General features: G+C 38.2%; 1 protein-coding gene and 1 long non-coding RNA gene across 3 annotated transcripts in view; both read right to left on the bottom strand.

Annotated features, from left to right (window-relative positions):
- The window catches only part of LOC309482595, a 475,034-nt gene that overhangs the window by 63,307 nt on the left and 389,356 nt on the right, over positions 1 to 22,371 (bottom strand). The gene's annotated exons all lie outside the window — the stretch shown is intronic.
- The window catches only part of sesn1 (sestrin 1), a 46,847-nt gene that overhangs the window by 2,354 nt on the left and 22,122 nt on the right, over positions 1 to 22,371 (bottom strand). The window contains exons 1-8 of one of the 2 annotated variants that reach the window (XM_082147942.1): positions 2,994 to 3,237; positions 2,119 to 2,184; positions 1,743 to 1,943; positions 1,474 to 1,656; positions 931 to 1,161; positions 616 to 763; positions 425 to 537; positions 139 to 329 (exon numbers count right to left, since the gene is read on the bottom strand). In XM_082147942.1, the coding sequence (XP_082004068.1) occupies positions 139 to 329; positions 425 to 537; positions 616 to 763; positions 931 to 1,161; positions 1,474 to 1,656; positions 1,743 to 1,943; positions 2,119 to 2,184; positions 2,994 to 3,095 (1,235 nt within the window). In that variant the 5' untranslated portion in view covers positions 3,096 to 3,237. Of the gene's footprint in view, positions 1 to 138; positions 330 to 424; positions 538 to 615; positions 764 to 930; positions 1,162 to 1,473; positions 1,657 to 1,742; positions 1,944 to 2,118; positions 2,185 to 2,993; positions 3,238 to 22,371 lie in introns of those variants that run through there. The other variant, XM_082147941.1, reaches the window with a different exon arrangement.

Raw genomic sequence — 22,371 nt, 5'->3', positions numbered from 1 at the left:
ACATATACATATACACACACATGCATGTTATTGACATTACATAAATAGAACGGCAAACAATAAACAAATTTTTACCGCACAAATTAACATTCAATGTTGCTACATATTTGTGACACAGTGAGCAGTGGAGAGACTGACCGAATCCCGAACATGCAGTGGATGTAGTTCCAGATGGCTCTACGGAGCATGGAAGTATCCACACCCTGGTGTGTCGCCATTGTATTGTATGTTAAATTGAATGCGATCTGGAACTTTTCATCAAGAAGCTGTCCAAAGTCTGGATACAGCCGATTCACAAGGGAAAAGCCATGGTCTTCCCAACTGTAGTCCTGTCGAGGGCAGAAAACATACCGCTGTTATTTTAATCCTCCATTTCCTTTGACTACCAAAGCCAACAAGCAAGACTACTTCACGTCATTCTCACCTGCACTCTGAGGGTGGGCACATGTTCTCCTCTCCTGGAAAAGTCTTTGTAGCCGTAACTAGGGTCTTCGAAGTGTCGTGAAACATCTCTGGATGGTACACACTCCTCATCCTCTGTTGACCGAACATGGTGATTTAATACAAGTCATCCTGTCGTTGCATTTAAACATAATAATCATAAATCCCGCTTACCAGAGGTGACCACCAGCATGCTCTCTGTCTTTTCCCTCTCAAAACGAGTGGCCATTTCCTCCTGACTGGCTTCCTCTTCGTCACGGCATTCCTGGAGCTGCTTCATCCTCTCCATCAGCACTTCCACCTCGCCAGACGACTCCGACACCTAAACACACGCATACAGGAATCTAGGTCATTACACACTTTATGGTCAGGAATTTGAACCTCGCACTCATTTCACAGATCCCTTTTCAGAACAAATGGATGGAAGACTAGCACATATCATAAAGTCTCGCAAATAATGATCTTTGAATACATTTCCATCAGTCTCACCTGCTGGTTCCCAAACATCTCCTCCAGGGTGCTGTTGCCATTGGCAATGTCACAAACGCAGTAACCGCTGAGCGAGGGCGGCCTGAATGTATGTCCTCCATCTGTTTGGATGTCAGGGGTGATGCCGCAACCAAAGGTAAAGGAGGCCAGAGCGTGATAGTGTGTGAGTAGCACCACAACGTGGATCAGCTCAGCCAGGGACCAGCTGTGCTCCTCTGCCTTCAGTAGATGCTGTTATTTAAAAAAACAGCAACATTTATAAGGGTCAATGGCATAAGAGTGTCTAGGTTAATCTAGGTTAAAACGTGCTAGGTTCCTAGAAATCCACTCTTGATATTCATGTTGGTTTCGAAAAACGTTTCATTTTCAAGTTTCAATTTAATGACTCATGTCATGTGGTGTAACCATGGAATCAAAATTCAGATCTACTGATACCATCCTGACCTAATACTTCAGAGCATTATAAAACTCCTCTGCGCTCACTACAGTTGTATAACAGCTGTAGGCGAGTGTCAATGAGTGACTGTGACGTTGAAGTCATACCTCGATGTGTTCTTTGGTGAGCAGCCAGGGGCGGTGGGCCAGGATCTTATTGAGCTCCCCGAGAGCCTGCAGCTTCTGTGGAGCTTCTCCCAGACCATTCAACCACTTGGGATCACCTCCAACCTGCAGGAAGTCATTGACGTGCAGGTTGACCAGATATGTGCATTGGTGCCTGGCGGCAGCCTGTTGAACACAAACATGCTTTTTTTAGAAGATTCTGCCACTGTGGTTTTTGGAATTGCATACAAAATAATAGTCTGCCATCTCACCATTATCCCTATATAATGTCTGCAGTGCAGAGACAAGGGACCGTCAATCTGAAGCAGGTAATGCTGTGTCTTAAGAAAGCTCTCCAGATACTGAGGATGGAACCCTATCACCAAGGAGATGTTGTCAAGGCGACCGAGCACTGCAAAGGCGTCCTCAAAAATCGACTGTGTTCTTTCATCCAATTTACTGACTTGAAGTATCTGGGACAACAGGGAAATAAAGATGAGGTAACCCTGAGGAATTCAGTGCTGCTGGTAAAATACCTTCACTAGACTTTGATGATAATAAATGAGGTGCAATTTGTTGATTAAAACGATTAAGAGTGAGATTCATGCCAACTTTACAGTCAGCAGGGTAGATGATGATAACACTAACCTCTTTCTCTGGTATGAATCTACTTGGTCCATTTCCCATCGGTCTGGGGAGTCGCACTCCAACATCCTAAAAAAGATCAAAATCAATAACATGATTACTTGATCCACATACACTTGGCTTGAGACTACAATTATATCAAAGACATTCTGGCATCAGACGCAACATCCTTCCTAAGCTCAAATATCAACGGTTGGTTCTAGAATTTTTCTTCTGGCATTGGCTTTAAAATAAACTCTTTATAATACATAACACAATCCAATTAGTAGGTAGCAACAGTCAGACCTTGAACATCATTCATCTGCCTATTGATACTACAGAAGCTGTCAAAGGCACAAAGAGAATGATTCAAAACAACCTAGATTGATTCACTAGGAACAAAAAGGTTGTCCCGAGTTAACAATACACCATATTAACATGCCAAAATAGCTGACTCATGAATATGCAAGCAATGCTGTAAAAATGTAATATTAAAAGCTTAAATATATTATTAAACAATGCAATATGTCCCGTTGCAGGAGCATACAGCAGTTCTACACAATAGCAATCTTGCATATATTATTTTTGTGCGTTGATTAAAATAAACAACAACAGCAGAAGCAGCATATATACAATGTGACACCGACTTATATACATATTGTCAGTCACTGATCAAAGACGAAAGTCTATTGATCCGATGACAACAGGCTGAGAAAAACAAGCTAGCAGTGTTCATGGTGCGAGTACAAAGAACTGACTGCACTGCAGCAGATGTAACGTTACCAGACGAACGGACGTTATTAAAAATCAATGAAAAAAGTACACGAACGAAGCAGGCTAGCGAAACATACATCTGTCATTAGTTAAACTCGATGTCAAACTCTTATCCGCTTTCTTACCTTTTTACTAAGCCGCTCGCACTGTGTGCAAATTTTAAACACGTCTGTCATGGTGAGAGAGGAGTTTTCAATAGTTTCATTAGATGCCGATGCGTGCCTCATATTGCTCTTTTCTGCTTCTAATTAAAAAATTAGAGCGGCTATCTTGCATTTGCTTTAGCTCCCGTTGTTCCTTGAAGCATTGGGTTACACTACCCCGTTCATTTCAGCTGTTGAAGCTCCGGAGCAGAATACCCACTCTTTACTAGCCCTCTTGTGGTAAAATAACAGGCTGTAAACATAACTGACGCGCCCAAGAGCCAATCGCGTTGCGAAAACAACCTACGTTGTCCAATCAGTGACAAATGGGCGGGGTTAGACGAGCGACTTGCGCCTAGAGTGGACTCAAAACGTAAAAAAGAAAATTCTGTCATCATTTATACACCCTCATGAAGCTAAAAACCGATTTGCCTGTTTCTGTTGTGAAAATGTTACGTTTTAGGCAGAACGACAGCCATTTACTTTGTGTGAGGGGAAATGCAATGAACTTCAGAGTCCATCGGTGCTTCAAATTCTGCCTATTTTCTTTCGTGTTTCACTGAAGAAAGTGTGCAAGTTTGGAACAAAGTGAGTGAAAGTAAATGATGACATAATTCAGTTTGTTTGGGCGAACATTTATTTATTTTATTGATTAATATGCAAACAGTATATGAACTGTTGCTATCCAACATGGATGGGAAGCTTGACTGGAAAAGCTTTTTAACATTGGTTAATACTTAACAGACTTAACTTTGTCTTCCAATAAACCGATTTACATGATCTTGATTTGTCTAGTAGTCTATATATGACATTGTTTTCCCCTGCAGTTCCAATTGCCCAAGTAGCCCAAGCAAGTGGGAGGGGATGTTTTTCCTTGAGCAAATGAGAACTGCAGTAAACAAGCCCTGCAACCTGAATTAGGATGACGGCATGGACTACAGTGAAAAACAAGCCAAGATCAATTCCAGCCCTCGGCTTAATATCCCCCACAGGGGACAAGACGTCAAGGCACCTGATAGATAAAGTGACGCTTTTGGCTTAGAGATTGATTATTTTCGTGGGGCGAGGTGGTGGGGGAGGGTGAAAACCAAGGCACACTTCTAGATTGTATAATACATTGTGGAGTAATAAAGTCCAACAAACATGAATTAAAGTCTTTCGCACGAGCAGAAGACTGTCAAAGCGTTTGGATTTGGCATCGCTCACGAGATGAAGAGTAGCTATTCAGCATGTTCATTGTGTCTGAAGGGACCGTCCTACATCGGGGGGTGTAAACAGACCAGAGCAGGAGTCAGCACTCTCTCTGGTGAAAGGGGGTGGTTAACCAGGCCCACTGAGCCCTATGGCTCAGCAAACCTACAGAAGAGAATGGTCAGCGTTTGCCTTGCGCCCACCTCCCCCAGGGCACCCTTTCCTCTCTTTATTAAAAAGAGCCAAAACTCTTATATGAGAACAAACTTCAGGCTTTACTGTACCCACATCGTATCATAACGCTGGGCTTGACTGCTTAGTTGGAGCAGAGCACTAATGTTACTGTGGAAATTGACTGCAAAAAGGGGTTAGTAGTACTCCAGTCACATGCAAAATACAAACAACTACAAATATAAGCTTTCAAAATAGCTTACAGAAACTTAAATTTTCAGTTGTATTATTGGAGTCGTTTAAGCATAGCACAAGAGGAACATGTCTGGACATATGCATCACATCAACTTTGAAGAATACACAAACTATCAAATTTCATTTATTTATTTTTGCACCAGTAAAACATGTCAGTCAAGGAAATCATTCAACAGCGTCACGCTTTTTTTTCCACTTTTATGGATTATCTTCATACAAAACATTTTCATATTTTTTTATTTATCAGATAAAACTTCAAAACTTCATTCTTCATTAAATCTAACCCTAAAATTCAGAGAGACTGCTATTCCAGCTGTGGAAATCTCTTTAGCATTTCCTCAAGTGTGAAAGTTCAGGTTTAAGCCATGTTCATTTAAGACTATGTGTGAATGTAAAGATTTAAAAAGTGATTTCTTAAAGCTGTGAGAAAAGCAGCCATCATCTTCCAATAACTCTGTCTCTGTTCGTGACTTTCCGCTGGTGAAAATTTTTTCATTATGTGCGAATGCTTTCTGAGTAACAGGGTGTGTTTGTAGAAGTGCTTCTCTGAGTGAATGTGTGTCTCTGCGCTGTTGTTTTTCTTGCGCTGAACGAGCAGCCACGCTAAAACCACAAGCTTTCGGATGTTCAACAAGTGGCAGAAAAGTTGCCTGACACAGCCCTGGTCTGAACCAGTTCCATCCTGACCTATCAGAGAACAGGGGGAAGAAAGACTGAAAAAAACACAAAAGACAAGCCTAGCAACAGGAGTCAGCCAATCAGAAAGCAGAACAACAGTTTCAGGGTCCAATCTGTTTTTTTCACCCTCACTCCCCCACCATAGTGCCTCTGAAAGAAAAAAAAGTAGTCTAACTTCAAAATGAAGTTTTTTCTCAGTCTATTCAATGTCTAGGAGTGATATGTTTTTATGGCCGAATGTATCTGCTGCTTTGTATGCAGAAAAAGTGTTGCAAGTCGACTAAAGTCTTTGCAGCCTTGAACTTTAGACCATATGGTGTGACAATAACCACAATGGAAAAAAATATAATAATAAAAAGAAGGGGAAGATGTGCTTTTCAAGACCCACACTGAGCATTTATTGTTTTTGCTATTTGTCTCATTCACTCTGACAATGATTAAAGTCTTATTCTGTCTGTATTAAACAAAGATATTAAACAATATTACAGCAGGAAAGAGGAACAGGCAAATAAACTCTAATTCTGCAGTAGACTAGGGGCTTTCTTCTTCTCAGTTTGTTTTCTTCCCGGTAATCATTTAACTTAGCATATTAGTCAACTCTAATTGTTTCATTTTGCTAAAGGTGTAATGATTATCTTTTCACTGTAAATACATGAACAAATGAAGCAGTCGTGACCTGCCCGAACATGTCCCCATTGTTCCATAGTACCTATATGTGACCCATAAGAACTGCAATAAAGAGATGACAATATGTTTATGAAGACAATTTCTTAAGGAATAGCCTTAACCTCGGTTGCTTTTAAGGTTTAATTCACCCAAAAATTCTGTCATTTATTACTCAGCCTCATGTCGTTCCAAACCCGTAAGACATTCGTTCATCTCCGGTTCACAAACGAAGATCTTTTGAATGAAATATGAAAGCTTTCTGTCCCTCCATTGACAGCCTATGCAACTACGGTCCCACTTTCAAGCCCCAGAAAGATAATAAAGACGTCATTTAAGTAATCCATGTGACCTATAAGCGGTTTAACCTCAATTTTTAAGAAGCGACGCAACAGCCTATTTACTTTGGTAAATGCAAGACATATTCCACATCATTCTCTCATAAGGTGAAAGTCTTTAGAATTATGCAGAACAGAAGTTTGGACAGAATTTTTATTTTAGTAGACTTTGATATGAATCAACAAATGTCAAACTATCATTCTTACGGTTAAATCATTTACCCCCGGTTTCACAGACAAGGCTAGTCTCAGATGAAAATGCATGTTTGAGCTGTTTTAACTGAAATGAACTTGCACTTGCATATCTTCAAATATGTCACTGCCATTGTTTTGTCTCAAGATGCACACCAGTAATGTTTTTTCTAAGGCACTTTTATAAAAGCTACTTAAATGTCTGAATTAAACTAAGGCCTAATCCTGGTTTAATCTAAGCCTTGTCTGTGAGACAAGGCCACACAGTATTATATTGCCGTTCCATTTTATTAACTTGCCATTTCAGCATTTATTTTGAACCTTGTTTATATGTCTTCTGAGTGAGCGTCTTTTGCCTGGTGGAGGTCAGTGAACTTCCATTACAGTGTGAGTTCAATGTCACTGTCAGAAGAGTATGCTCAAGCTCAATAGCTCTTTTCATGACACTAAACACAATTTTTGTACCATTCAACAGCGTTTTCCTCCATTATAAGATCCACCTTTCCTCTCACTCTTTCATCCTTATATCCTCTATGTCATTGGTCATTTCTCCTACTCAACTTCCCATGTTCCTCTCTCTCAGTCTAGTACTTGGATTTAGCTTGGGTATTCTGGGAACCGGGCTGATTGGAGCAGCTCAGTCTTGCATCTGTCTTCCTGAAAGAGGTGCGGTCCACTTGGAACACCGATACAAATGTACACACATACACATCCAGACAGTCAGAGGAAATGGCACTCCCAAAGCACAAACTACAGAGCATGTTAGCACGCATAAGCATACACTCAGGACTCAACAATAAGTAGCCTATTGTTTCTACCGGCTAGCAGTTTTTTACCTTTCCCATGGCAACATTATAACAATGAAATATTATTAAGAAAAAAGTAAATAATCATGCAAAGAAAACAACATGCACTGGCTGTCACAACAACAGCAACATTTAAGGGGGGGGGGGGGGGTGTACACTTAGGACGCGCTCCTGCATTCCTGTGCTATTTTCTATCCGTCATCTATGTTGGAAAGCAATCAGATGACATCTTTGGCCATTATGTTGTGCCTCTCAGTTTTAGTATCTCACACCAACTTAAAAATAGTACCAACCTGATGCATTCCATTTTGTCTAGATGTTTTTGAATGCAAGAACGTGTCCTGTGAGTACACTACCATTCAAAAGTTTGGGTCAGTGAGAAAAGTAATACTGTTATTTAACCAGAATGCATTAAATTAACCAAAAGTGACAGTAAAGGCACTGAAAATGTTTCAAAAGATTTCTATTTCAAATAAATGCCGTTCATTTGCACTTTCTATTCATCAAATCAGCCAAAAAAAAAAAGTATCATTATTTTTGTTTCCACAAAAATATTAAGCAGCACCACTATTTTCAACATTGATAATAATAATAAGAAGAAATAGTTCTTGAGCGCCAAATCAGCATTTAAGGATTTCTGAAGGATCATGTGACACTGAAGGCTGGATTAAAATATCGCATGAATAAATTACACTTTAAAATATGTTAAAACAGACATTTGAAATGTTAATAATATTTCACAATTTTACTGTTTTTACTGTATTTTTTGATCAAATAAATGCAGCCAAAACATTTAAAAAATCTTACCGACCCCAAACCTGTCTGGAATCACACATTTAAATATCTGAAAGACATTGCATTAGATATATCAAATATCAAACTAACTGGTATACTAACTGGTATCTGCAAATGAATGCAGCAAGTCTTTTTCTCAGAACTAACTTTACTTCTTTTAGTCACTATTGTAATGATTTTAGCTTGTATAAAGGTCAAATAATACTAATAATAAGGTTTAAAACAATGGCATTTAGACATTTCGAATTTGAACTCTGGCTTAAGTGTCCAAATGCTTTTTGAGGCCAATGTTACACAGTGTTAAAAAAAATCTCTTTCTCTGTTCTCTTTCTATATGTCTCCCTCTTTTGCTGTATAGCCACAGATCTGCTGCTCGCTTTGCTCATGAGGAAGCCAAAGTTCCCGTGGATGTTATGTTAACAGGGAGTGCTCACAGCTGTTAAAATACACGGGGCACAGCGCTCACACAAAATTCAATACGTATATCTAACATAAATAAACCTCCTTTTCAGCTATCTTTAGCATAACACAAACCACAGTGCCACAGAATTAAAGATTGAAAGATTAAACATTTGATGTGAAACCCAAGCAGACTTTGCTTTATAGCAGTGCCGATCAATACAAAAGGTTTAGTGGTCATGACTGATAAAAATGTGTGGTTTACCATCACAACTGAATGTTACCCAGCATGAGCCCTCGACTGAACTGTCATGTGAATATGATGATTTATTAAAATCGGTCTACTATATCTCAAGTCATTACCGTACCTTGGACATACTTGCTTACGGGCAGTGGTGCGACAGGCTCAACAAAACAACACTTCCTCATTTAGACCACAGAATACTGTTCCTCAAAACAAAAAGAAATATCTAACAAAGACATAGACTTTTTTGTATCATCCTTCTTATTATCCACAGTTAACAGCTGTGGAAAGGTAACATGATCTTTTGAATGCCTGTCAGTTCAGTCAACCTATTACACCTTACATAACCAGTCTATAAAAACAATAATGCTGTCAGTGAACAGTGATCATACAACATCATACCTGAGGAGAGAGACTCTAAACATGACATATCCACAGTTGCTCAATTCACTGGACACTAGGGAAGGGCAGCAGATAATAAATAACAGGATGAACTGGAGACATATTAAAATGGAGACACTGCTCCTATATGAGTTTACGAGTTTTATGAATATTGTTATAATGTAAATACGGTCACACATTAGATTAGGGTCCAATTCTCACTATTAACTAACTATTTTCTACGACTTTTGCCTCAATAAACTCCTAATTAGTGCTTATTAATAGTTAGTAAGGTAGTTGTTATGTTTAGGTATTGGGTAGGATTAGAGATGTAGAATAAGGTCATGCAGAATAAGGCATTACAATTTGCTTTATAAGTACTAATAAGCAGCCAATATCCTAGTAATATGCATGCTAATAAGCAACTAGTTTATAGTGAGAACTGGACCCTAAATTAAAGTGTTATCGTAAATACATTTTCCATAAACAGCCCGACCTTCCATTGTACAAGAATATTACCTGCATGAATCCCAAGAACAATGTCATGAAAATAATTTTACATTCAAAATATCTTAATAGTTGTATAAATAAGCTTAATTGTCTTTTCAATAATGAAAAGTATCAATGCAAATACTAAAAAAGTTTAAGTTTAAGTTTTAAAGGGGATGTCTAATGCTATTTCATGCATTCTGACTTATTTACACTGTTAAAGAGTTGGATTCTCATGCTAAACATGGTCAAAAGTTTAAAAAAAATTGAGTTGGGCATATGACGGAGTATTTCTGTGCCAAATACACTCCTTCAGGATTCGTATAAGTTTCTGAACGTTTTTCCGAGTATGGCCCTGTATGACGCACTTCTCCTGGAAGAGCGTGTGCACACATCAACCAGAGCGAGAGCTAGAGCAATGCCCATCAATTCCCACCATCGGCAGCGCTGTCATTTTGTTTTTAGACCATGAAATCAACAACGTCACCAAAGAAGTGTGTTTTTGGTTGTGAGGGAAAGATAACCTTGTTCAGCTTCCCAAAGAACCCAGCGTTAAGGGGAACAGTTTGTTTGTTCCCGGCATTTCGGTAACAAATGTTTTATAAAAAACAAGGCCCAGTTCGATGCTGGATTTGCAGATCGTTTGAAACTGAAAGATGGAGCGGTCCCAGAGCTAATATATCCCTGTCATGAGTCGGAATTGCAGGACGGTATGTGTTTTGTTGGCAAAGTGCATATAATGTAGACAACACGAACGTATAGTGAATCAAAAGTTATCCAGGGATAGTGCGTGACTCTTTAGCTCCACGCCTCCAGGAGCTCCGCTGTTTTCGGAAAGAATCTGCGTGTCTGTCTTTTAGAAATCTGATAAAACTAAAGACTCTTCAGAGATATGAAGGATGCATTACTACTCTATATGTGCTCAAGATTAACATGAGAAACTGTGTGTTATGTCCCCTTTAAGTATGTGTGTGTGCTAGAGCTGAAGATCTTTGCCCGAACCCGACGGGACCCGACGGGACCCGACGGGTTTGGTCGGGTTCGGTCTTAATTTCTATTATTTTACACGGGCTCGGGCCGGGCTCGGGCTCGCGCTTCGGGTTGCGTGGTAAATGAGCGGTCAGGTGATGTGTTTAGATTAGCGTGAAAATGGATCTTGAGGAGGTGAAATGGAGGCTGGTCTCTGGAGGACTTATTTTATTTCTTTGTTCCAACTTCCAAGTGGCCTCTAGCCTCCGTTAGTCATGAATAAATGATGTTAAAAAATGTATAAATTACTCCTTTTTTTTACGAAAGACAAAGCTGTGTGCGTGCGGCGCAGTCTCTTTTTTCCTTTCTCTCCCTTTTCCGCCGAGTGGTGCGTGTGCCGGCTCGCGGTGTGAAGCGCGTGTCCGCGCTATTCTCCGACACTCTTATCACTGCTGATAGACGGCCTTTTGGACAGTCGGGCTGTAAACGGGTTCGGGCTTTTAAAAAGCTGTCAATCAAAATGTACTTGTCGGGCTCGGGCCAAACTCTGTCGGGCTCGGGCCTTTTCGGGCCGAACTTTTAAGGCCCGATTACAGCTCTAGTGTGTGCTATGTGTTTTTATGCATATTAGAGTATTACATCATTCCTATTGTGTTTTAACGAATTAAATCCAAATGTTCCAAACTTGTATGACTTTCTTGTTTCTGTTTGTCTGTTTATTTGCCACACAATGGCAGTCAATGGTCACTGAAAATGTTTGGTTACCAATATTTTTTAAAATAATCATCTTTTGTGTCACACAGGTTTAGAACACCATGAGGGTGAGTAAATTATGATTTACTTTTTGGGTGAAAGTGTCTAGAATATTCCAAATCAGCCATTTATGAGGTTCCCATTCAGTTAGGATACGGCCTCAGAGGGCAGCTGCGTCTATGTCGGCTTTGGAACAGAGCCATTGTTTGAGACTGATATAGATCATCTGAAATTCGTAAGAACTGCTGTGGTGAAAAGGAAATGCATTCGCAGCCCAATAACATCGCAGCATCATAAGCTCCTATGAACAAATTTTCCTCGTCGTGTCCTCTTTCTTCATCAATATCAGATGAGCACAAGCACAACCGGACGGCCAAACAAAACCATCTAGACCTGGGCCTTGGGCCATGCCACGGTCATAATGAAACCCCTTAATATTTCATTGTTTATGAAAGGCCTGTACGGGCCAGAAGAGACTGCATAGTCCTAGATTTCCCATTCCCCAGCAGTTGAAATTTCCATCCTTGAAAGAAGGAAATAATTTACAAGCACTAAAAACCTCTGCACACGGCCCTTTCTCGAAAAGTAATGTAATTAGGATCTGTTTAACGCACTCAGGTATAAAGCTTTACAGGATAACACACAAATAAACACAGCCTCTCTCTCTCTTCCTCACGATTCAGGCACAAATACAGTACAAATGACACAAGAACACTGAGAGTTCCTCAGAGCACACAGTTGGAGGACATTTGCATAGAAATAGAACATGTGCATAAACATGCATACTAGCAGTTATACTGCAAGTCAGGCACATATGTATGTAAACAATTCAGGGCGAGCAGGCTCACAGTTTCTGCTTATTATGTGTTTGTTTTTTAAATGATCCAATCAGTTTTGTATGTTCTATTGACACACCCAAAGCTATTTTGTGCAATATTTTTTGCTGAGCAGTTAATTAATTATGGACTCATGCAAGGAATCTTTGTGGATATAAATTTTTCATTCTGCAAATTATAATGTTGTGGTGCCTAAATTAATTTTTAGCATTTAAAATGATTGATTTTACTTTGTATAATAAAAAAATAAAAAAATTCAGACAAAAGAGTACTACATTTTTAATATATAATGTCTGCCATTTATCAGTTATCTGCCATAACATGAAAATAATAAATTAATGGTTAAATAAAGAAATGAAATAATAACATGCATAAATAATTAGAAAAATCTAGATAACCCAGGCTAACTAATAAAAAATTCTGACCCTTCCATATAACAAACACTGACTTATAGACTAATAAAAACATTTTGAGAGACTTGTGAGACTATTTTATGCCAAGACACTCTCAAACTCATACATTCTACAGTTGAAGGTTATGAAACCACTTCTTCTCTTTTTAGCAGAATCACTGTTGTTCCACTGCTATAACTTGCAAAAGAGAGAAGAAGTTAAGGAAAACTGTTATTTATGAAGACAAAATAAGGAAGTATGCCAAAAATTCCCCCTAAACACCCACACCACCCCCTCACGACTCATTCTTTTTTATCCTTCCATCCGAGAGAAGAGGAGAAACAGGTTCTCCTAGCAGCTCGACCTCGTTGACTGAATAACATGTTGCAAAAGTGAGACAGTGAGGGGGGGGGGATCATAAATCAGTATGATAAATCATTGACAGACTCATAAACTGAACTGAACAACATGTCAGGAAATTACTATAAATATTCAAATTAACTTGCGAGTTGGTTATTCTACAGGGCGAAGAGTGAAATGTATAGTGTACACATGAGCCAAAAACTCTGAATGCCAGAGAAGTGTTAAACTTGGTTCTGGACATGCTTTCGCAATCAATTTAATGAGAACATATGATGTCCAACTCTCCTTCGTGAACACACTGGCTTCATATACATGGCCGACTGTTAGAGGAGCCATGGTCAGCTGCAGGAAAGACTAGATTTGTCAAGCAACGGCCAAATTAAACTATATACAAACACAGCACTTCTATAGAAGATACAGGATCTGTGAGAAAGCAAATCAAGCTGTAACAACCTGCCACGGAAGAAAACAAGTAGCAACAGTGGAAAATACACACCCATTATAGTCAACTGGGTCATGAATTTTAGTGTGGAAAATTATAAAGATGAAAAATATATATATTATAGCTGCAAGCGCCGATCATAAGCGTCCAAACAGACTGAAAAAAATGAGAAATTACCATAGTTCTCAAAGAGAATAGAACCTGTGGAAGCCAAAATAAACTAAATATGACAATTTCCCTTTCTATTCTGCAATTATTCCAGTCTTCAGTGTCATATGATCCTTCAGAAATCATTCTAATATGCTGATTTGGTGCTCAAGAAACATTTCTTATCATCACAGTTGAAAATATTTGTGCTGCTCAATATTTTTGTGGAAACCATTATCCTTTTTTTCATGATTCTTTGATGAGTAGAACGTTCAAAGGAACAGCATTTATTTAAAATAGAAATCTTTTGTAACGTTATAAATGTCTTTACTGTCACTTTTGATCAAAACATTTTATTAATTTATTTCAGACATAACACAGCTTTTGAATGGTATAGTGTAAATATGCTTATTGTATGTATATTTACTGTATATTTATGGTTGCTGACAGTTTTATCCCCAAAAAAAAAAAAAAACAAGAGATAAAAAGAACAAGAAAATCAGAGCAAACACCATATAGGTTCACTGCTTGGACCTCTAAATACAACAGATACGATTTGCAGACATAGGCAAGAAAAAAAGCAATAAATATGCCCATCATGAAGGGCTGTGTTTGGATTTCTAAATCTATTGTTCTCCTCTCAAACATCTCCTCCACAGCTTGAGGAATAGAAATGATAGGTAAATGCTCTTTTCATAACCTTTGTGCTGAGCTTTAGCAACCAGACTGTCCTTGGTCCCGTACTGTCTAGGGGGAGACAAGACTGTCCTATGGGATTCTCTGAGGAAATAATCAGACAATGCAAACCCCCCTTTACAAGGGCCACAACCTCTTTTCACAATGAGAAATGGCCATGGTCAATGAACACACACACACACACACACACACACACACACACACACACACACACACACACACACACACACACACACACACACACACACACACACACACACACACACACACACACACACACACACACACACACACACACACACACACACACACACACACACACACACACACACACACACACACACCCATTCAAACAAACCCACATGTGTATTTACTATTTAGTGATCCACTAGCACAGGGGTATTCAATTAAAGTTCCAAGAGGTCCGGTCTCTATATTTTCTTCCCAGAGGACGTCCGGACAATGCATTTCTGTATGGAGATGTATGGAGAGAAAAGAAAAAAGAAAAACACGTCTAAAGGTGCCACGCGTTAACTTGTCACAAGCCTGGGGCCGGTTTCCCAAATTAGACACCTTACCCCCAGGCTAACTTAGGTAACCAGCATAACAATCAGTTACATTACAAACAGCCAAAAGAAAAGGGAAAATGGCTCATGATTTAAGCATTTCTTCTTGTTACTACATTCTCCGCTAAATTTCCCAAGTAAAATGTCCTTGTAACTGTTACACTCCTCCAACAAACACATATTTTCCGCTGGGGTAAACTGCACTGAGCGGTTGAATGCGCTTACTCGATCCGCCATGTTTTTTGTTTTGAAATGTGTCTTATTTTACCCAGAATGCATTGCAGTGTAGTCCTACTTAAGATAGTCAGAGTCTTAAGTGCTTTGTGCAACGGTCTGATTTTGATGTCTATCTGAAGTCTGACTATCTACTATATCTGAGCCATAGTCAAAGTCTATCTTTGTGTGAAACCGGCCCCTGGTTTAGTCAAATGGTCGGATTCATCTGTATGACAAGACATAAATAATTATATTTGCTACATTCTCGTTTTCTGCAGCGTTTTAGCAAAATTAGGCCTATATCTATTTTTCTGCCCACCGTGTTAAAATAACCACGTCATCTGCAGCTCTTAATGTGGCACTTTACGTCTTTAGGAGAGAGAAGCAACTTGCATGGTACGGGAAAGGCTTGAATGAAGCAAGTTTGGCTCTAGATTAAAATATCAGAGGATGTAGCGCCAAAAGATCATTACCATAATGGACCCTGAGTGCTTGTGGTGTGAGTGGCTCCGTTGTTTTGACACGCTGCTCACTTTAAAGGGTTAGTTCACCCAAAAATGAAAATTCTGTCAGTAATTACTCACCCTCATGTTGTTCCAACCCCGTAAGACCTTCGTTCATCTTCGGAACACAAATTAAGATATTTTTGATGAAATCTGAGAGCTGTCTCACTCCTCCATAGGCTTCTAAAGATGTTATAACTTGCTGGCCCAGAAAATGCATTAAAGAGATCGTTAATATAGTCCAAGTGACTCCAGTGGCTCAATCTTAAGTTTATAAAGCGACGAGAATACTTTTTGTGCGCAAAAACAAACAAAAATAACGACTTTATTCCACTATTCATTTCCTTCTCTCTGAGCCTCGAGTTTTTTCACGTAGTGTTTTAGCGCAGCGCGTCTGTGTTGCACGTCACCACGTAGGCTCACTATTGGCCGACGCTGGTCATGTGTGTGATGTGTGTGACGTGCAACACAGACGCGCTGCGCTAAAACACTACGTGAATTCACTCGAGGCCCAGAGAGAAGGAAATGAATAAAGTCGTTATTTTTGTGTTTTTTTCGCACAAAAAGTATTCTCGTCGCTTTATACACTTAAGATTGAGCCACTGTAGTCACTTGGACTATATTAACGATGTCTTTAATGCATTTTCTGGGCCAGCAAGTTATAATGTCTTTAAAAGCCAATGAGGAGTGAGACAGCTCTCAGATTTCATCAAAAATATCTTAATTTGTGTTCCGAAGATGAACGAAGGTCTTACGGGGTTGGAACAACATGAGGGTGAGTAATTACTGACAGAATTTTCATTTTTGGGTGAACTAACCCTTTAAACTGTAGAAACGGTAAAATGGTACATTAATGTCCCGCAGTCAGGATGAACCACTGCACTAGCATAACGCTTTAAGCAAATGCAGCTATCCATTCGATGCACATCTATGGCAGCAAACACCTGTAACTAAATGACTTGCCCAGCAGCTATAGCACCCCAAAGGCTCATGGGAACTTCAAATTAAAGGCAAAATACTAAATCGAGCTTTCTGACCAAAAACATGCAGCAGAAATTCCACTGAGAGCAAGAACACTTAAAAAAAAAGAAAACTAGGTGAAAGGTTAACTAAAGAGGATGACCGAAGAAAGCTTTGGAAAGAAAGAGGGAAAGAAAACAACTTAATTTCCTGTTGATAAGCTAAATCCTTAAAGAGTGTGAAAGCTTGGATTAGTTTGGAAAAGTGGGGTTTGTACAGTGCTCTTTTTCCTGGCACTATCCCAGTATTATTCACCTGAAACTTCTCTAGATAACGACACTTATTAGTGGACACAACAAAGCACAAGGGTTATAAAAGAAGATCTTATTTTTATTAGGCAATACTTACAAATATGCACAAACACACAAACGCATGGTTGTGAGAGTATGCACTGAATGGATGCACTGTCTATAAAAAGCTTCCTGCTGAAAAACATGTTTTGTACAAGACAAAAAAAAAATACATGAGGTCTGTGGTGTGTGAAGAGAGAGACAGAGAACACACTCATTTTAAGGCAAAGCAGAATGTATGTTTGCCACTTTCTTTTACACATCTATTAATGTTCACCTCTCACCCCTTCACCCTGACCCTATAGACGTCCTGCACTTGAGGTGTGTTTGCTCCAGTTGCTTTATCAGTTGTTATATCATGTTCTTGTTCTGTCAATGGGACAATAGTTGGATGTGACATGCACAAGGCATCAGTATAGTACTCAATGTTTTGTACAGTCCTCATGTGTTGAAATGTTTGGTAATGTTACGATGTTATTTTGATGCAGGGTAAACAGCCATGTACTGTACACTTATGGCATAAAATAATGGCATAATATGTTTTTCAATACATCCTAAATATATGTTGTAAACAGAATGGCTTGAGTAAATATATATTTTAAAATTATATATATATATATATATATAATATATATGTTGTTTGAACAAGGGGCAAGAAAATACTTAATCTTAAAATACACTTTTGGGTAAATGCAATTTGTATGTATAAAATGTATTTATTAAGTACATTTTGGACTATACATACAGATTTCTTTAGATTGAAAATGCATTTTTAAAAATGGGCAAACAATATGATGAAATATAGGGACTACAGCATAATCAAAAATATATTTTAAAAAATTGTGGCTTTTTGTTGCATTTTTTAAATATATTTAAACATATGATTTAATTTACTTTAATATAACGTAATTTGCAACAAAAAAAAACATTACTGCTAATTGGAAGTCTGTGAAATCACCAACTGTAACTGAATGGAAACAGAGACTAAAACAGATTTATATGATGAAAAAAATGACTGCATCATTACAATTGAAAACTGACCTTTTTAATCAGAGATGGCATATGGTTAAGAATATTTAAATATTAAATATTAAAAAAATGTATATACATTATATATTTTATATCATTATATGGCTGTATATTATTGTATCATGTTTGTTGAGATGTGAACATTCATATCAGGTGCAGCAATATATATATACAGAATATTTTTATTTATTATTATTATTATTTTTCTCTGTATTACTCTTGTTATTTTATCACTTGTCTCAGATAATGTTCCTTTTGTTTTGTTCTGTGAAAAATATAAAAAAAATAAAAAAAAAAAATAAAAAAGACGTAATTTAATTTGATATAACAATATAAACATATCAAACATTTTGCCGCATGAATACACTGTAGTTTCCACAATTAAAAATAAATTTGGTTTTAAATGTGTAATTGTGTTTATCTGTTTAAAGTGAATGTTGTCCACATTATGGAGTACACTAGCATAGAGAGTATCTCAAAGCAAACAGGAATAAAAACCACAAACTGCATGTTACGGGGTCATTTCACTTTTCTACAGTTTTATATATGTATGTGTGTGTGTGTGTGTGTGTGTGTGTGTGTGTGTGTGTGTGTGTGTGTGTGTGTGTGTTTACATACAGTAGCTCCGGTTGTGGTTGGTTTTGCCCTTGTAGAAAACAAACACTGATCACATTACCAGAAGATAAACTGTGTGCATGTCTGTACAAATCCACACTGCATCAATTCTGGGCCTTTTCTGACATTCCACCTTTAAAGATCATCAGCTGACAGATGACCCGATCAGGAAAATCACTTGATTTCCATTAACATAATGCAATAAAATCTAGTTTTAAGAAGCCAAACAAGGGCTCAACTTTATCCTGCTCCTCTCTCCCTCCTTCACTGCCTTTCCCACAGAGTTCTTTACAAACTGTGCCACATACAGAGAGTTGTGAAAGCCTCTCAATTACAGTGGGGCGGATTGAGGACTGTAACTTGTATGCTGGCGTACCCAAGGCTCAACAATGAGAATGATCACTTCTGCCTTGTCGGTACATTAGCTGCATCATGTATTTTTATGCAAACTGAAACATTTGGTTTTATGTGATGTACAGAACAAAGTTTATTGCAAATCCCGCTGATTTAAATATGCCACAAAGGTAACCTTATCTAGATGATGGATGATATAAATGAGTTTCTATGAAAAATGCAAGAATGATTTACAGGGATAAAGAGTGTGTACTACGGGCGGGCGGAATAAACAAAATCTTATCTCACAGTATTTTATCACAGTAACCCTATATGTCACAATATAGCCTAATTTCCTTTGAAACAAAATGGATTGTGAAAAGCGCTTTACAAATAAAAAATAATTTGAATACTTATTTTTTTGTCAATTTTTTTTATAGGTACTGCATATTTTTGGATAAATATTTAGGTAAATAAATAAATAAGATTATTTTAAAATAATAAATAAAATAAAAAAATCATCATTATCATTATCATTATTTTTGGCCTGGGACCATTGAAAATATAGGCAAGGCAAGTACAAATCTGAAAGAGAAAAAAAAATATTACAGTTGAGCCCTGCTCCCTTTCATAACTCCTCTCCTCTGTCTCCATGTTTCTTTCTCTATGATCCTCTCTTTGTTCCACTGTCTCCCTGATGTCCCATCTTCCTGCCTTATAGTCTCTCTCAATGGGCCTGTGTTGCACTTGATATATGATGGCCAGCAACAGATGCATGAAAGCCTAATTATTTATAAGTAAATTCCACATTACTACGGAGACAGAGAAAAAGCGAAGAAAAAACAAAGATTGTGATGGACAAGGACATCAATTGTCTCTTATTTGGCTTAACCCCTATTGTCTAACTTACACGCTCACAGTCTCAAGCTAAAATATTCTGTATTTACTGCTCATATTTGACTGTTAACATTCCCTCTAAACTGACTGAGCCAATAAGCAAGGTCCTAAACCCAAGATCCAACCACAATCTTAACCAGGAGATGATTCATAGCACACACTGATTGCAATAACTCGCCGTCACAGTGACTCTAGTAGATTGTTTGTGCAATTACAGAAAAAGCATGTAACAATCTTTTACCTGAATGGTTTATTTATGTGGAAATGCCATATTCATAATAACAGTTTTAATGTCCTCGATAGCTTAGCGACCTTGATGACCCCAACAAACGACAACCTACAACAGGAGCTTCAAGCCAAATTTCTACGTCACCTCAGACAACAGATAACACAGACCAGAGATTGCAGGATTCCCAAAAGACAGAACAGCTGCTCACACACACAAACAAGGACGAAACACACTGTTTCACACAAATAAAAATGAATTGTACCTGCTAAAAGTGTTGTAATATCTACGTTGGTTTAACACTCCAGACTTCCACGATCTGGCTTATTTTGCTGGGACCGCACAACGTCTTAATCCAGACTCAATTGGCTCTTTAAAATATCAAAACCACACAGCATGTCTGATTGTATACACTACTGTTCAAAAGTTTGGTCAAACGTGACAGTTAAGACATTTATAATGTTAAGAAGGTTTTCTTTTTAAAGGGGTCATATAACGGTACATGCACTTTTACAAGTTGATTGTACTGAAATGTGTGTTGGCAGTGCCTGTACACAACCATCATAAAATGATCAAAATCCTTCCAGTGTTTTTAAAAAAAAATCTTCTTATATGTTTTCCCCCATCTCAAATCAAGCCGTTCGATTTTGTGACATCACAAAATCGATGCCCCTCCCACGATTGTTGATTGACAGCGGCATTTCAACACAGACCCGCCCTCGCTCGTAAGCGAGCTGTCAATCATAGTCCGCGCGGACCGGTGCGGTCACTGTTGATAGGCTGGAGCACTGTCTATGAGCAGAATGGCGTCTAAGCGAGTGTGGTGTCCTGTTCTTGGGTGTAATAACGAACACAGCATCATTTTGATGTTCCTAAATCCGAACCGCTGAAGACGCAGTGGCTGAGTTTGTTTTCGAAGGGAATATTACCCACGATCAACGTCAATGCTTTCATGTTTGCGCGAATCATTTCACACCAGACTGCTTTATAAATGAGGGTCAGTATTAAGCTGGTTTTGCTAAGAAGCTGCTCCTGAAAAAAGGATCGGTACCACCTATTCGTGTTCCTGCTGCACCTCCAGAAGAAGAAGTGAGTGTAACGTTTTATTAACCTTTATATTAATATTTATATTAATCTTTGCAAATCGCTTGCTGCACGCTTCACGATGAATGCGGCTGTTTACACTCAGGGTACATTACGGCATGTTTTCTATGTATGACGTTCTCAATATAATTCATAATCCCACGTTTATAGTGAACAACGAGTTATGGTTATTGTGTTAGAAACGGTGTATGCACAGAACAGAGGGGCGGGGTGAGCAAAGCTCATTATCATTTAAAGACACATGCACTTAAACGGCGTGCTGAAAACAGAGCTGTTTTTGACCAGGTAACATGAGTGTTTTCTTACAATACTAATGAGAATTTGTAATTAAAGTATATTACAGACTTTTAATTTAGACCCTAAAGAATCATATTAGCTTGTACAAAAATGGCATTATATGACCCCTTTAAATAAATGCTGTTCTTTTCCAACTTTCTTTTAATAAAAAATGTGTCAATATTAAAGACTTTAGATATGCAAAGACATTGCACCCATGTTACTTATGAATGGGAGAAATTGCAACACGCATATGGCGCACTTAGTAATGCACATGCACATTGGCTGGTCTAGCCTGAAAAAATAAGATTAAGATTTGAGTATAAGAAACAAAATTTATTAAGAAACAGATTTCATTGGTGATTTCGAATATGAAATTTAATCGTAAGCTTGGTAAACAGCTTTGGAGAATTTGATGTTTCCCCATTCAAAGAGATATGAGCTGTACTTTCATGACTGAAATAGCAGCCTGAGAGGCATTTCAAAGATGGCCGCCAAGTTAAACTTGCCTTAAAGGGACTTTGATCAATATCAAGCAGCACAACTGTTTTCAACATGGATGATAATAAGAAATGTTTCTTTAACACCACATCAGCGAATTAGAATGGTTTCTGAAGGGTCATGTGACACAGCTTTTCCATAAATTACATTTGATTTTTTTTATCAAAATAGAAAACAGTTATTATTATAAATTGTAATAATATTTAACAATGTGTCTTTTTGATCAAAATAAAAGGCAGGTTTCTGAGCAACTATTTGCCCCAAAGAATCGTAATATTTAATTGCCTTATCGTACAGGAATAAAGGAAAGGCCGAGAGAGAGAGAATTGCAGAAGTGTACGTCAACAGAGGCCTTGATCTTGCAGAAACCGACACGTCTGCAGCACTCTTACTTTTTTCTCACACGCGTGCTTGAACCTCCGCAAGCTGTGGTCTGGTCAGAGTCAGTGAGAGTGAGGTCAAGTGACATCATCGCCCACTGACTACACTCCCAAGCCTCTCTTTTGACCTTCTCATTTCTCAAAATGCACGTTTAGATTAGTTATTTCCAAAAAAGCCAATAATTAACACACGGTCAATAATTG

Source organism: Leuciscus leuciscus (assembly GCF_965113295.1).
Source record: "Leuciscus leuciscus genome assembly, chromosome: 19".
Taxonomy (NCBI): domain Eukaryota; kingdom Metazoa; phylum Chordata; class Actinopteri; order Cypriniformes; family Leuciscidae; genus Leuciscus; species Leuciscus leuciscus.
Note: the sequence above shows the minus strand (reverse complement) of the source record. Positions and strands in the feature narration are given on the sequence as shown.